General features: G+C 41.7%; 1 protein-coding gene across 1 annotated transcript in view; it reads right to left on the reverse strand.

The window, feature by feature from the left end:
- ST3GAL1 (ST3 beta-galactoside alpha-2,3-sialyltransferase 1) overlaps nucleotides 1-18,174 on the reverse strand; it is a 226,377-nt gene that overhangs the window by 47,709 nt on the left and 160,494 nt on the right. Inside the window, exon 3 of the mRNA XM_077493372.1 lies at nucleotides 1,746-2,374. Within this exon, the coding sequence (XP_077349498.1) occupies nucleotides 1,746-2,039 (294 nt within the window). The 5' untranslated portion in view covers nucleotides 2,040-2,374. The remainder of the gene's footprint in view (nucleotides 1-1,745; nucleotides 2,375-18,174) is intronic.

Raw genomic sequence — 18,174 nt, forward strand, 5'->3', positions numbered from 1 at the left:
AATGATGGGGCACTATTCCACCCACTGACACCAATGATGGGGTGCTATTCCTCCCACTGACACCAATGATGGGGCACTATTCCTCCCACTGACACCAATGATGGGGCACTATTCCTCCCACTGACACCAATGATGGGGCGCTATTCCTCACACTGACACCAATGACGGGCGCTATTCCTCCCACTGACACCAATGATGGGGCACTATTCCTCCCACTGACACCAATGATGGGGCGCTATTCCTCCCACTGACACCAATGACGGGCGCTATTCCTCCCACTGACACCAATGATGGGGCACTATTCCTCCCACTGACACCAATGATGGGGCACTATTCCTCCCACTGACACCAATGATGGGGCGCTATTCCTCACACTGACACCAATGATGGGGCGCTATTCCTCACACTGACACCAATGATGGGGCACTATTCCTCCCACTGACACCAATGATGGGGTGCTATTCCTCACACTGACACCAATGATGGGGCACTATTCCTCACACTGACACCAATGATGAGGCGCTATTCCTCCCACTGACACCAATGATGGGGCACTATTCCTCCCACTGACACCAATGATGGGGCGCTATTCCTTCCACTGACACCAATGATAGGGCGCTATTCCTCCCACTGACACCAATGATGAGGCGCTATTCCTCCCACTGACACCAATGATGGGGCACTATTCCTCCCACTGACACCAATGATGGGGCACTATTCCTCCCACTGACACCAATGATGGGGCACTATTCCTCCCACTGACACCAATGATGGGGCACTATTCCTCCCACTGACACCAATGATGGGGCACTATTCCTCCCACTGACACCAATGATGGGGCACTATTCCTCCCACTGACACCAATGATGGGGCACTATTCCTCCCACTGACACCAATGATGGGGCACTATTCCTCCCACTGACACCAATTATTCCTCCCACTGACACCAATAATGGGGCACTGTTCCTCCCACTGACACCAATAATGGGGCACTATTCCTCCCACTGACAACAATGATGGGGACACTATTCCTCCCACTGACACCAATAACGGGGCACTATTCCTCCCATTGACACCAATGATGGGACACTATTCCTCCCACTGACACCAATCCTGGGGACACTATTCCTCCCACTGACACCAATGATGTGGCATTATTCCTCCCACTGACACCAATGATGTGGCACTATTCCTCCCACACACACCAATGATAGGGCACTACTCCTCTCACTGACACCAACAATGGGGCGCTATTCTTCATACTTCCTCCAACAATGGGGCATTATATCTCTAATACCCATTATGGTACACAATTTAGTGATCTGAGGTTATCAAACACAGCCCTTCATTGGGCGTGATGACATTGAGGGACAGTCCACTGCCAGAGCAAAACAAGCTTTTTAATGATCAATGGATCATGAATGCAATGCACAGGCTCCTGCAGACTCTCCCCCTAGTCCCATGCCCCTATGAAGTTATGGATCTTTTGGTTACGGAACCGGAAGAAGTAATCGATGGGCTACAAGCATGGTGACTTTATCGCATTTGTGTGCCGTTGAGATCTATGAGTTCCTCTCCTGCGGTGACAGATGGGACTTGTAGTCCTCCATTAACAGATCTCTGTAAATGGATGATATGGCTGTGGATGTTATACCTTAAATACAGGCATACACTGAAACATGGCCCCAAAGGTGGACATTTGTAGGCCCCCCCAAACCCAATCACAGCACCCAGACAGCACTTACCATCCACCACTTGTATGTGCTCTCCGACAGTAAGTTGTTCTGCTTGGTCAGAAACGGCAAAACGGTCTGATTAAACCTCTCATCGAACCAAGGAGACAATTCGGCCTCAGAAACGCATGTCTCGCAGCCGCACGGCCTCCGCATGGACGCGATGAACCTCACGAAGGGGCCCGAGAACCGAAAGTATTTCTCGGTGTTCTGGGTGAAGTTCAAGAGAAAAGAGGTGATGGTAATGGCAAAAAAAGCCAAAGCGGCTGCAAACAGCTTCAAGTTCCTGTGCCTCAGGGCCACCATGATGGGTTTCCCGATCACCGTTCCCTCAGTCAAATAAATCCAACGGGAAGTCAACGCCGTGGCCAAGAGTCTTCAAAACAAATGTCATCTGGTCATAATTCCAGCCTTTCGCTGCTACTGCCGCCTCACCCACATGAGTCTGGATCCCAGAAACACATGAAGTAACTCTACTTCCCAGAAGGGACTTTAAAATATTCCAGGGCAATCTATCTCTGTAGGCTTCGGTGAGCAGAAGACTCAGCCTATCCCTCAGCCGGGTCCGGAGAACCTCTAGATCCTCGTGAAACAAAAGAACGTGGAAGGAGAAGTTTCTGATAATCTTGCCGGTTTCGTTCCTGTGTAGAGAGAAGAAGACAAGGAGACCGTTAGTTGTGCTTTAGCTGTCTGACTAGAAGAAGAATGACTAATATCTCCAGAGGGCAGACAGGAATAAGGATGACTGGAGTAAAACAAGAGCAGGAACCGGGTAGGAACAGGAAAAAGTTGTTAGACTAAACCTCATGGTATTTCCATGACCATCAAATCAGAGGAAGGTCAAGTGCCTTTAGCTTGGCAAGAAAGGAAGGAAAAGAAAACGTAAAAAAATATAATTAAACCTTCATTAAAAAAAAAAAAAAATGTATGTAAAAAAGCAGCTAAACCTTCATTAAAAAAAAAATGTATGTAAAATACATTAATATGTATTAATAAAATGTATGTAAAATACATTAATATGTATTAATAAAATGTATGTAAAATACATTAATATGTATTAATAAAATGTATGTAAAATACATTAATATGTATTAATAAAATGTATGTAAAATACAACTAAAATTTTCATTATAAAAATGTACCTAAAATACAACTAAAAACTTTCATTACAAAAATGTATGTAAAAAAACAAAAAAAAAAACAAAAACAAAAAAAAAAACGAAACCTTGATTATAAAAGTGCATGCAAACTACCTCTAAACCCTTATTATAAAAAAATAAAAAATAAAATACAGTGAAACCTTCATTTTAAAAAATGTATGTAAAATAAAACAAAACCTTTAGTATAAAAATACATATAAAATACAACTAAACCTTCATTTTAAAAAATGTAAGTAAAATAAAACAAAACCTTTAGTATAAAAATACATATAAAATACAACTAAACCTTCATTTTAAAAAATGTAAGTAAAATAAAACAAAACCTTTAGTATACAAATGCATATAAAATACAACTAAACCTTCATTTTAAAAAATATACATAATATAAAACTAACCCTTTAGTATAAAAATGGATATAAAATACAACTAAACCTTCATTTTAAAAAATATACATAATATAAAACGAATCCTTTAGTAAAAAAATGGATATAAAATACAACTAAACATTAAAAAAAAAAAAATATATATATATATATATATATATATATATATATATATATATATATATATGTAAAATAAAACTAAACCTTTACTATAAAAATGGATATAAAATACAACTAAACCTTCATTTTAAAAAAATATATGTAAAATAAAACAAAACCTTTAGTATAAAAATGGATATAAAATACAACTAAACCTTCATTTAAAAAAAATATATGTAAAATAAAACAAAACCTCTAGTATACAAATGCATATAAAATACAACTAAACCTTCATTTAAAAAAAAAAAATATACATAATATAAAACTAACCCTTTAGTATAAAAATGGATATAAAATACAACTAAACCTTCATTTTAAAAAAATATACATAATATAAAATGAATCCTTAAGTAAAAAAATGGATATAAAATACAACTAAACATTAAAAAAAATATATATATATATATATATATATATATATATGTAAAATAAAACAAAACCTTTAGTATAAAAATGGATATAAAATACAACTAAACCTTCATTTAAAAAAAATATACAAAATATAAAACTAATCCTTTAGTATAAAAATGGATATAAAATACAACTAAACCTTTATTTTAAAAAATGTATGTAAAATAAAACGAAACCTTTAGTATAAAAATGCATATAAAATAAAACTAAACCTTCATTTTAAAAAATATACATAATATAAAACCAACCTTTTAGTATAAAAATGGATATAAAATACAAATAAACCTTCATTGTAAAAATGTATGTAAAATACAGCTAAATAGCCATTATAAAAATTCATTTAAAAGTACAACTAAACTTTCATTATAAAAAGATATGTAAAAAAGCAGCTAAACCTTCATTAAAAAAAAATGTATACAAAATTAAATCTGCATTAATAAAATGTATGTAAAATACAACAAAAATTTTCATTATAAAAATGTACCTAAAATACAACTAAAAACTTTCCTTACAAAAATGTATGTAAAAAAAAATAAAAAATAAAATAAAGGAATCCTTAATTATAAAAGTTTATGCAAACTACCTCCAAACTCTTATTATAAAAAAAGAATTTAAAATACAAGTAAATTTTAATTTTAAAAAATATAGGTAAGATAAAACAAAACCTTTAGTATAAAAAATTAATATAAAATACAACTAAACCTTCATTGTAAAAATGTAAGTAAAATAAAACAAAACCTTTAGTATAAAAATGCATATAAAATAGAACTAAATCTTAATTTAAAAAAAATGTATGTAAACTAAAACTAAACCTTTAGTATAAAAAATGCATATAAAATACAACTAAACCTTAATTTAAAAAAATATATGTAAACTAAACCTTTAGTATAAAAAATGCATATAAAATACAATTAAACCTTCATTGTATTTCTTGTTGAAAAAAAAAAAAAAAACCTTCATTGTAAAAATGTATGTAAAATACAGCTAAATAGCCATTATAAAAAATGCATTTAAAAGTACAACTAAACTTTCATTATAAAAATATATGTAAAAAAAACAAACCTTCGTTATAAAAATATATGTAAAACACAACTAAACTTTTATTTTAAAAATTGATGTAAAAGTCTAACTATAATCTTCATTATATGCATATTCATATACTAAAAACATGAAACGATAAATAAAAAAAATAGCAGTAGAGAAAGATATAGATAGATATAAATAGAAGTAGACAAAAATAAAATAAAATCCACAATAAAATAAGCTTTTGCTGCAATACTCAACTTCAATCTGGAGCTGCCCTCTGCAGTATTTCTACTCTTCCACTAGCTGTCTTCAGTATTGTGGGTCTGTAGGGTGACTAACAATTATCTGAGCCCAGGCTGTTATGCACCCCTCCCCAGCCTGTGACTGGACATTAAAGGAGATGCAGTGATGAGATCATCTCCCTGTCACTCTGCTCTCTCCTCCTATCAGCAGGCTCTTTGTCAGCACATGAACTGATTTGCTCCTTGTGCTGCTTCTTTCTTTCCTAGTCTAAACTCTGCTGTGCAGTGACTGTAAGAGGCCGATCTCAAGTCACATTCACGTACTGGGTGCGGTAAACGGTATTTGTGCCGCGTGTTCACTGGCTGACACGAAGGACGCATGATCAAGGTTGTAGCAATGAACGTTTCTGCTGCCTATAAACATTGCTGATAAATGAAGTCTCTCTTTATTTTCACTTGTAGCAGAAGACCTCGTAGTAATCTCAGCATTTTTCTCCAAGAATTATACACCTCCCCTCCGGCTGACCTCCATGTTTTGGCAGTCACAACATTTTCAAAACCGCTTATGGCTAAGTAGGGAAGTCGGAGCCAACAAGAGCAATAGATGTAATGAAAGTTCTGAGCATATCCTTTACACTGCTGCTTCCATTAACTCCTTCTATGTCACAGAGTCCCACAGGACAAGAATTCTCTAAAGTGTCAGTTAGTGTCCGATTTGTCCGCCGCAATATCACCGACCCGCTAGTCACTGATTGCCGCCATTACTAGTCAAGGATATAAATATGTCCACAAATTTAATTTAAAAAAACTGGTCTTACTCTATGAGTACATTTCCGGAAGGGAGGGGGATTTGTGCTATGGTACTGACCCCTGCACCCGGCGTTACTTACTACTGACCTCTGCACTTTACGTTACTTGCTATTGACCTCTGCACTCTGCAGTACTTGCTACTGACCTCTGCACTTTACGTTACTTGCTACTGACCTCTGCACCTGCATTACTTACTACTGACCTCTGCGCCTGCATTACTTACTACTGACCTCTGCGCCTGCATTACTTACTACTGACCTCTGCACCTGCATTACTTACTACTGACCTCTGCACCTGAATTACTTACTACTGACCTCTGCACTTTACGTTACTTGCTACTGACCTCTGCACCTGCATTACTTACTACTGACCTCTGCGCCTGCATTACTTACTACTGACCTCTGTGCCTGCATTACTTACTACTGACCTCTGCGCCTGCATTACTTACTACTGACCTCTGTGCCTGCATTACTTACTACTGACCTCTGCACCTGCATTACTTACTACTGACCTCTGCACACTGCACTACTTACTACTGACCTCTGCACTTTACATTACTTGCTACTATCCTCTGCACTCTGCAGCACTTGCTACTGACCTCTGCACCTTGCGCTACTTACTACTGACCTCTGCACTTTACATTACTTACTACTGGCCTCTGCACTTTACATTACTTACTACTGGCCTCTGCACCCTGCATTACTTACTACTGACCTCTGCATCCTGCGCTACTTTCTACTGACCTCTGCACCCTGCGTTACTAGTGACCGATGCACCCTGCGTCACTTACTACTGACCTCTGCACTCCTTGCTACTGGCCTCTGCAGTACATAATACTGACCTCTGCACCCTGCAATACTTACTACTAACCTCTGCACTACTTGCTACTAACCTCTGCGCCCTGCGTTACTTACTACTGACCACTGCACCCTGCATTACTACTGATCTCTGTACCCTGCGTTACTTCTGTCCTCTGCACCCCACAGTACTTACCACTGTCCCCTGCTCCCTGCAGTACTTACTACTGTCCCCTGCACCCGCAGTACTTACTACTGTTCCCTGCACCCTGCAGTACTTACTACTCTCCCCTGAACCCCGCAGTACTTACTACTCTCCCCTGCACCCTACAGTACTTACTACTGTCCCCTGCACCCCACAGTACTTACTACTGTCCCCTGCGCCCCACAGTACTTACTACTGTCCCCTGCACCCCGCAGTACTTACTACTGTCCCCTGCACCCCGCAGTACTTACTACTGTCCCCTGCACCCCGCAGTACTTACTACTGTCCCTGCACCCCACAGTACTTACTACTGTCCCCTGCACCCCACAGGACTTACTACTCTCCCCTGCACCCCGCAGTACTTACTACTCTCCCCTGTACTCCGCAGTACTTACTACTGTCCCCTGCTCCCTGCACTACTTAGTACTCTCCCCTGCACCCCGCAGTACTTACTACTGTCCCCTGCACCCCGCAGTACTTACTACTGTACCCTGCACACTACTATCCCCTGCACCCCGCAGTACTTACTACTATCCCCTGCACTCTGCAGTACTTACTACTCTCCCCTGCACCCCGCAGTACTTACTACTGTCCCCTGCACCCCACAGTACTTACTACTCTCCCCTGCGCTCTGTAGTACTTACTACTCTCCCCTGCGCTCTGTAGTACTTACTACTCTCCCCTGCACCCCGCAGTACTTACTACTGTCCCCTGCACTCTGCAGTACTTACTACTCTCCCCTGCGCTCTGTAGTACTTACTACTCTCCCCTGCACCCCACAGTACTTGCTACTGTCCCCTACACTCTGCAGTACTTTATACTCACCTCTGCACTCTGTTACATACTAGTGTGCCCTACTCTCTGCATTACTTACTACTGACCTCTGAGTTCTGCATAACGTAATGCTGAATTGTGAGTTGCAGAACACGGACCCCTGAACTTTCCATTACTTACTGCTGACCTCTGCACTCTTAGCGAGCCGCTATGTCAGTGCCAGGGCTTCATGGTGGCAGGAGAGCCATAAATGAAAGAACGTCTGGCCGGGGCGGGTCCCTGGAATCTGCTGATGTCACATCTCATCAGTATACAGGCCTGGGGGGAAAACACCCGCTCTACTGGGAAGCCAGAGGAAGCGCATTTAAAGTGCAACGCCGGCTAATGGGACAGCTGAAGCCTTTCTATGTATAGGATGTAATGTATACAATGTAATACTGACATATAATCACACACATAGGTTGGACTTGATGGACTTGTGTCTTTTTTCAACCTCACCTACTATGTAACTATATAGGAATGGTTTGGCTCGCCAAATGATTTTTATTTATTTTTTTACAGTGACGTACAACAGTGTAGTCTATATGTGTACACAGCACATCGCAGAGCCCTCAGATCCGGGGCACTGCCCCACCCCTTGTTTGTGCTTTAGACCAGTAGTCTCCAAACTGCGGCCCGGGGGCCAGGTGGGGCCTTTTCCTTGCCTTTATCTGGCCCTTGGGGCACTTTTACTTCCACCGACACCAATGATGGGGCATTATTTCTCCAACCGACACCAATGATGGGGTACTAATCCTCCCACCAATACCAATGATGGGGCATTATTCCTCCCACCAATACCAATGATGGGGCACTATTCCTTCCACCAGTACCAATGATGGGGCACTATTCCTCCCACCAGTACCAATGATAGGGCACTATTCCTCCCACCAGTACCAATGATGGGGCACTTTTACTACCACTGATACCAATCATGGGGCACTATTCCTCCCACCAGTAATAATGATGGGGCACTATTCCTCCCACTGACACCAATGATGGAGCACTATTCCTCCCATCAGTACCAATGATGGGGCACTATTCCTCCCACCAGTACCAATGATAGGGCACTATTCCTCCCACCAGTACCAATGATGGGGCACTATTCCTCCCACCAGTACCAATGATGGGGCACTATTCCTCCCACCAGTACCAATGATAGGGCACTATTCCTTCCACTAATACCAATGATAGGGCACTATTCCTCCCACCAATACCAATGTTGGGGCACTATTCCTCCCACCAATACCAATGATGGGGCACTATTCCTCCCACCAATACCAATGATAGGGCACTATTCCTCCCACCACTACCAATGATAGGGCACTATTCCTCCCACCAATACCAATGATGGGGCACTATTCCTTCCACCAGTACCAATGATGGGGCACTATTCCTCCCACCAGTACCAATGATAGGGCACTATTCCTCCCACCAGTACCAATGATAGGGCACTATTCCTTCCACCAGTACCAATGATGGGGCACTATTCCTTCCACCAGTACCAATGATGGGGCACTATTCCTCCCACCAGTACCAATGATGGGGCACTATTCCTTTCACCAGTACCAATGATGGAGCACTATTCCTTCCACCAGTACCAATGATGGGGCACTATTCCTCCCACCAGTACCAATGATGGGGCACTATTCCTTTCACCAGTACCAATGATGGGGCACTTTTACTACCACTGATACCAATCATGGGGCACTATTCCTCCCACCAGTACTAATGATGGGGCACTATTCCTCCCACTGACACCAATGATGGGGCACTATTCCTCCCATCAGTACCAATGATGGGGCACTATTCCTCCCACTGATACCAATGATGGGGCACTATTCCTCCGACCAATACCAATAATGGGGCACTATTCCTCCCACCAATACCAATGATGGGGCACTATTCCTCCCACCAATACCAATGATGGGGCACTATTCCTCCGACCAATACCAATAATGGGGCACTATTCCTCCCACCAATACCAATGATGAAGCACTATTCCTCCCACCAATACCAATGATGGGGCACTATTCCTCCGACCAATACCAATAATGGGGCACTATTCCTCCCACCAATACCAATGATGGGGCACTATTCCTCCCACCAATACCAATGATGGGGCACTATTCCTCCCATCAATACCAATGATGGGGCACTATTCCTCCCATCAATACCAATGATGGGGCACTATTCCTCCCACCGATACCAATGATGGGGCACTATTCCTCCCACTGATACCAATGATGGGGCACTATTCCTCCCATCAATACCAATGATGGGGCACTATTCCTCCCATCAATACCAATGATGGGGCACTATTCCTCCTACCGATCCCAATGATGGGGCACTATTCCTCCCACTGATACCAATGATGGAGCACTATTCCTCCCACCGATACCAATGATGCATGGTTTACTCCCACTAACGCCAGGACAATTTCTACTCCCAATAGCCACAGTCCGGCCACCCAAGTCTGGAGGACAGTAAACTGGCCCTTTGTGTAAAGCTGAAATCGAATATATTCCTGAATAGCCAAAAATGGATATAAATCCAATTGGCGTATACTGAATGCCTGTGAAAATCCAGATACTACCTTGTAAATGTAAAGGTGACACCATCACTGTGCTGTACTTAGCCTGTGCAGAGAGCAGAGCTGTGGGAGGAGCCCAGCAGCCCCACCCACCACAGGCTGCCTGCAGAGAACTACAGGAGTGGGCGGAGACATGACCGGTCATCCTGTACAAGGAGAGAGAGAGAGGGAGAGAGAGCAGGGCCGTGGGAGGAGTCATGTAGCCCCACCCACTACAGGCTGCCTGCAGAGAACTACAGGAAGGGGCGGAGACAAGACCAGTCACCCTGCACAAGGGAAAAAAGAGAGCAGGGCTGTGGGAGGAGTCATGTAGCCCCACCCCTGTAGTTCACACCAGTGCTTGCAGTTTCAGTGCGTTCCAGTTCCAGAAAAAAAAAAGAAGAACATTTTTCCTGCACTGGACTGTACTGGAACGCTGTAAAACGGGAAAAAAAAAAAAAAAAAGCCCTTAAATGCACCGGAACGCACCTAAATGCATCAAAAACTCACTGGAACATACATGCCCCTATTTAACCAATTCGGCCCCGGACCATTTGGCTGGCCAAAGACCAGAGCACTTTTTGCGATTCGGCACTGCGTCGCTCTGACAATTGCGCGGTCGTGCGACGTGGCTCCCAAACAAAATTGACGTCCTTTTTTCCCCCACAAATAGAGCTTTCTTTTGGTGGTATTTTATCACCTCTGCGGTTTTTATTTTTTGCACCATAAACAAAAAAAGAGCGACAATTTTGAAAAAAAAAAAATCACATTTTTTTTTTACTTTTTGCTATAATAAATATCCCCCAAAAATATATATATTAAAAAAAAACTATTTTTCTCTCAGTTTAGGCCGATACAAAGACTACATATTTTTGGTTAAAAAAAAACGCAATAATCGTTAATTGGATTGGTTTTGCGCAAAAGTTATAGCGTCTACAAAACAGGGGATAGTTTTATGGCATTTTTATTAATATATATATATATATATATATATATATATATATATATATATATTTTTTTTTTACTAATAACGGCGGCAATCAGTGAATTTTTATCGTAATTGCGACATTATGGCGGATACATCGGACACTTTTGATGCTCTTTTGGGACCATTCACATTTATACAGCGATCAGTGCGATTAAAAATGCACTGATTACTGTGTAAATGTGACTGGCAGTGAAGAGGTTAACCACTAGGTGGCGCTGTAGGGGTCAATTGTGTCCTAGGGAGTGATTCTAACTGTGGGGGGGGGAGGGGCTACGTGTGACACATCACTGATCACCGCTCCCAATTACAGGGAGCTGTGATCAGTGTCACTAGGCAGAACAGGGAGATGCTTGTTTACATTAGCATTTCCCCGTTCTTCCTCTCCGTGATACGATTGTGGGCCTGCCAGAGATAGGTCACATTCAAAGAGCGCGTGGCGGGCGCACCCACAATTCCGTGTCTTAAAGGGCAACGTACAGGTACGTTAATATGCCTGTACATTTGAGCCGCACGATTCTGGTTAAAATGACAATTTTTTTTCTTAGAAGATAGATCGCGATTCTCTAATGATTCTCCAACGATTCTCTAACAAATCTCTAACGATTCTCTCACGACTCTCTCACGATTCTCTCACGATTCTCTCACGATTCTCTCACGACTCTCTCACGATTCTCTCACGATTCTCTCACGACTCTCTCACGATTCTCTCACGATTCTCTCACGACTCTCTCACGATTCTCTCACGATTCTCTCACGATTCTCTCACGACTCTCTCACGATTCTCTCACGATTCTCTCACGATTCTCTCACGACTCTCTCACGATTCTCTCACGACTCTCTCACGACTCTCTCACGATTCTCTCACGATTCTCTCACGACTCTCTCACGATTCTCTCACGATTCTCTCACGATTCTCTCACGACTCTCTCACGATTCTCTAACGATTCTCTCACGATTCTTTAACGATTCTTTAACGATTCTCTAACGATTCTCTCACGATTCTCTCACGATTCTTTAACGATTCTTTAACGATTCTCTCACGATTCTTTAACGATTCTCTCACGATTCTCTCACGACTCTCTCACGACTCTCTCACGATTCTCTCACGATTCTCTCACGACTCTCTCACGATTCTCTCACGATTCTTTAACGATTCTCTCACGATTCTTTAACGATTCTCTCACGATTCTCTCACGACTCTCTCACGACTCTCTCACGACTCTCTCACGATTCTCTCACGACTCTCTCACGATTCTCTCACGATTCTCTCACGACTCTCTCACGACTCTCTCACGATTCTCTCACGATTCTCTCACGACTCTCTAACGATTCTCTAACGATTCTTTAACGATTCTCTCACGATTCTCTCACGACTCTCTCACGATTCTTTAACGATTCTCTCACGATTCTTTAACGATTCTTTAACGATTCTCTCACGATTCTCTCACGACTCTCTCACGACTCTCTCACGATTCTCTCACGTTTCTCTCACGATTCTCTAACGATTCTCTCACGACTCTCTCACGACTCTCTCACGACTCTCTCACGATTCTCTCACGTTTCTCTCACGATTCTCTCACGACTCTCTCACGACTCTCTCACGACTCTCTCACGACTCTCTCACGTTTCTCTCACGATTCTCTAACGTTTCTCTCACGACTCTCTCACGATTCTCTCATGATTCTTTCACGATTCTTGCACGATTCTCTCACGATTCTCTAACGATTCTCTAACGATTCTCTCACGATTCTCTAACGATTCTCTCACGATTCTCTAATGATTCTCACACGATTCTCTAACGTTTCTCTCACGACTCTCTCACGATCCTTTCATGATTCTTTCACGATTCTCTAACGATTCTCGCGACGTAACATCATCGTTCACATTAAAACAAAAAAAAATTAGGCTGCTATGCAGGCCTTGTGAAATCACGAACAATAACGTGATTTCAGGCAGCGGAGCCATCTTGCTGCAGTAAAACTGTGGCGACTGGTCCGCAAGCAGTTAAAGGGCCAGTTCACACCACACGCAGTGCGGTGCATTATTTTTTTTCCGCACCAAAAACGCATGAAAAGTAGGTTATATGGTTTTCAATGGGGTAGTTCACACCATTTGCTTGCAGTTCCAGTTCCAGAAAAAAAGAAAGTAGAACATGCTGCATTTTTCCTGCACTGGAACGATGTAAAACAGATAAAAAACGCACTGGAATGCACCGGAACGCACCTAAATGCACCACCAAAAACTCACTGGAACATACATGTCCGTATTTAAGGTCAAGAAAAAAAAAGAAGGGGGAAAAAAAAAGCACTGGACTGCAACAAAATGCACCTGGAATGCATCAAAAAAAGCACTGGAATGCGTAAAAAATGCTGCATGCAGAAAAGCACCTGGAACGCATCCGGACTGCGTTTCTATGATGTGAACCGGCCCTTAAAGCAAGATGCGCAGTGAGTGGTTGCAGCAGGGGCTGATCAGCGTCTGACGTTTGTGAACACAGCCAAGAACTACACAGGCATCTCCGAGCCAGCATCTCAGTCCAAATCAATAAAGTCCTAAATGCGAGGTTTGTGCACCGCACCAGCAGAGGTTTTCATTACATCATCATGTGGGGGTGTCGCCGCCCTCATTCTCGCCATATGGCGTCTGGTTGCACTGTGCCTAATGCATTATGTTGTTTATGGAACTCTTATCTGTGTGTACTTCAAACATTTATTCTTTAAAACGGCCACATATTTCCTTATTATACAGCCTCTACTATATGTAATATATAAAATAGGAAATACGGATCAGCAAACATAAAAAGGTGTAAAAGAAAACATTTGTTCCCTTTAAAAAGACACCTGACCATCGAGTTCAACCAAAGGAAATGATCTGCCATCCTCGGAGCCCTAAACCAACACTTCTGGTGATACTGAACACTCACTGTATGTACTTTGTCTCTTCTGTGTCTGCATTGGATGATGGCACGGGCATTATTTTAAAAAATAAATAAAAATACTAGCGGAGTGCCGAAATGAAAATTTCCGCGACCGAAACCAAAACTGAAATGGACAGTTTAAAAAAAAAGAAGAAAAAAAAATCAATTACATTTAAAATGAATGTGGCCGCCAGTTTTGCATTCAAGCCATCAGGCTGCGTTTTTTCAATGAAATCATGGGATGCGATTTTGCACTGAAGTCAATGGGACGTGATTTTGCATTTTAGTCAATGGGATGCGGTTTTACATCGCAGTCATAAGGGCGGTTTTTGCATTGAAGTCAATGGGATGTGATTTTGCATTGAAGTCAATGGGATGCGATTTTGCATCAAAGTCAATGGGATGTGATTTTGCATCGAGGTCTATAGGAGGCAGCATGCCATCATCAGCACTTTTTTTTCTCCCTCTTATCTATCGCCAAAACATCTATAACCTTATTTTTGTCTGATAATTTTCGGCAGACAATATATCGCTGCATCTCTAAAAAAACAAACAAACAAAAAAAAAAAACCACATCCAAGTACATTTTTCCTAATGGGTGTATACAGCTTTCACATGTCCCAGATCTTCCCCAGCCCGTCTGTAGGGAAGCATAAGCAGGAGGAGCAATTTTGCATGGCAGTCAATAGGGGGCGTTTTTGCATAGCAGTCAATTGGACACAATTTTGCACTGCAGTCAATAGGGGGTGTTTTTGCATTGAAGCCAGTGGGAAACAATTTTGCATTGAAGCCAGTGGGACACAATTTTGAATTGAAGCCAGTGGGACAGGAATTTGAATTGAAGCCAGTATGACACAGCATGCCAATATTGGAACCTTTTTTTTTCCTATTGGCAAAATGCTGATAACCTTATTTTCAGCGGCAAATATATCGGTGCATTCCTAAAAAACAAACAAAAAAACAACAAAACAAAAAAACAACACATCCAAGTACATTTTTCCGAATGGTTATACAGCTGTCACATGTCCCAGATCTCTCCCAGCCCGTCTGAAGGGAAATATAAGCAGGAGGAGCAATTTTACACAGTAGTCAAAAGGGGGTGATTTTGTAATGAAGCCAGTGGGACACGATTTTGAATTGAAGTCAGTGGAACACAATTTTGCATTGAAGCCAGTGCGCCAAAATTTTGCATTGAAGCCAGTGGGACACAATATTGAATTGAAGCCAGTGGGACAGGAATTTGAATTGAAGCCAGTATGACACAGCATGCCAATATTGGAACCTTTTTTTTTTTTCCTATTGGCAAAATGCTGATAACCTTATTTTCAGCGGCAAATATATTGGTGCATTCCAAAAAAAAAAAAAAAAAAAAAAAAAAACACATTCAAGTCCATTTTTCTGAATGGATATACAGCTGTCACATGTCCCAGATCTCTCCCAGCCTGTCTGAAGGGAAATAGAAGCAGGAGGAGCAATTTTACACAGTAGTCAAAAGGGGGTGATTTTGCAATGAAGCCAGTGGGACACGATTTTGCATTGAAGCCAGTGCGACAAAATTTTGCATTGAAGCCAGTGCGACAAAATTTTGCATTGAAGCCAGTGGGACACGATTTTGCATTGAAGCCAGTGGAACATGATTTTGCATTGAAGTCAGTGGGACAAGATTTTGCATTGAAGCCAGTGGGACATGATTTTGCATCAAAGCCAGTGGGTCATGATTTTGCATTGAAGCCAGTGCGACAAAATTTTGCATTGAAGCCAGTGGGACACGATTTTGCATTGAAGCCAGTGGGACACGATTTTGCATTGAAGCCAGTGGAACATGATTTTGCATTGAAGTCAGTGGGACAAGATTTTGCATCAAAGCCAGTGGGACATGATTTTGCATTGAAGCCAGTGCGACAAAATTTTGCATTGAAGCCAGTGGAACACAATTTTGCATTGAAGCCAGGGGAACACAATTTTGCATTGAAGCCAGTGGAACATGATTTTGCATTGAAGCCAATGGGACACAGCATGCCATTATCTGAACCTTTTTTTTTTCCTATTGGCAAAATGCTGATAACCTTATTATCATCAGCCAATATATCGCTGCATTCCTAAAAATAAAATAAAAAATAAAAAAACAAACAACACAAACCCCATCCAAGTACATTTTTCCTAATGGATATACAGCTGTCACATGTCCCAGCTCTCTCCCAGCCCGTCTGAAGGGAAACATAAGCAGGAGGAGCTTCTAGTCCTCTGCTGCTGGTCACATGTTCAAAAGGGAAAAAAAAAAGAAAAAAAACACAAAGCCTTTGGAATACAGAACAAAATTAAATAATTTATATCAATAAACGGTCTTAAACATTGTCACACACATATTGAAATCAAATCTTTATTATTTTTTGGCAGTAAAATATTGTGGGCAAATTTCTGTTAATCACAGGCTGTGTCTTAGAATAAGAGGGTGGTGAAGCCTCTATCAATCTACATATAATATCCCCCTCCCCCTCCCATTGTGTTTAGCTGGTTAGTGGGTACGAAGGAGGAGGGAGGGAGTGGGCTGTCATTTATCACAATGTGTACGCCCACATGTGTGACTCTATAGTCACATGGGGCTGCTCACATGTGATAGAGAGGAAATGCTCAGCATAGAAACTCACTGGAAACTGAGCATGTGCAGAGCTGCCAAGTTGCCAACACTGCTCTGCAGAATCCCTAGCTGAAGTGGGGACAAGGACAGAAGGGGGAGATAGAGAGCAGCAGGATCAACCAGGTTTTTTTGCAGAATACAGAAAACAAATCTCATAGTGACTGAGTATTACCAGCATGTAATACACCATTTATTGATCGTTCTTTATGATGTGGGTTTAGCGGCACTTTAATTTAGAAAACACAAAAACCGGTTATAAAGCCCAGTCCAATTTCCAGACATCCTGATCCCCCGGGGCAATTACGTTCCTAAATCAACAATCTACAATATCGTTCGTTAAAAGTATTAGCAATCATTTATGTGTTGTGTATTTTGAAACAAATCTAACATGTTTTGAACAACCCAAATCAGCTACAATAGGACTATTCCCCATTCTTCCAGCTTTTACTGTAAAGAATCCTTTCTGTATGTGAGTGCCAAGGGTCTTTACCACCAGGTGCAGAGAGAGCTCCCCCTGACCTAGAAGTGAACAACTTCCTATGCAGTTTACTATATGGACTAGATGTAGAAGAGGAACGTTTACAGGCTGAAAAAACAACAACATCACCACCAGCTCGTTTAGGAGAGGGGAAAAAATGCACGTGGTGGTCAGTGTAGATCCACCTTACATTGGTGGTCAGTGTAGATCCACCTTACATTGGTGGTCAGTGTAGATCCACCTTACATTGGTGGTCAGTGTAGATCCACCTTACATTGGTGGTCATTGTAGATCCACCTTACATTGGTGGTCAGAGTAAATCCACCTTACATTGGTGGTCAGAGTAGATCCACCTTACATTGGTGGTCAGAGTAGATCCACCTTACATTGGTGGTTAGTGTGGATCTACCTTACATTGGTGGTCATTATTATGGAATAGACACCTTCAATTGGTGGTCATTATAGAAAAGGTAGTCAATGTAGTGGCCCTTTCATTGATAGCGTAGATCCACCTTACATTGGTGGTCAGTGTAGGGTCTTCTTACATTGGTAGTCAGTGTAGTTCCACCTCACATTGGTGGTCAGTATAGATCCACCTTATGGTGGTGATCATTATGGAAGTGTCCCCTTACATTGGTGGTCAGTGTAGTTCCAACTGTGTACTGCTCCTTAGTTAATGTAGACCAACCTTGTATATCGGTGGTCAGCATAGTGCCTTCTTACATTGGTGGTCAGTGTAATTTCACCTTATGCTGGTGGTCATTATGGAAGTGATCCTTTACATTGGTCAGTGTAGTGAATTCATACATTGGTCTGTGTAGTGCCGTCATACATTAGAGGTC

Source organism: Lithobates pipiens, unplaced genomic scaffold (genome assembly GCF_037356315.1).
Source record: "Lithobates pipiens isolate NorthernLeopardFrog02 unplaced genomic scaffold, aLitPip1_a1.2 Scaffold_19, whole genome shotgun sequence".
Lineage (NCBI taxonomy): Eukaryota > Metazoa > Chordata > Amphibia > Anura > Ranidae > Lithobates > Lithobates pipiens.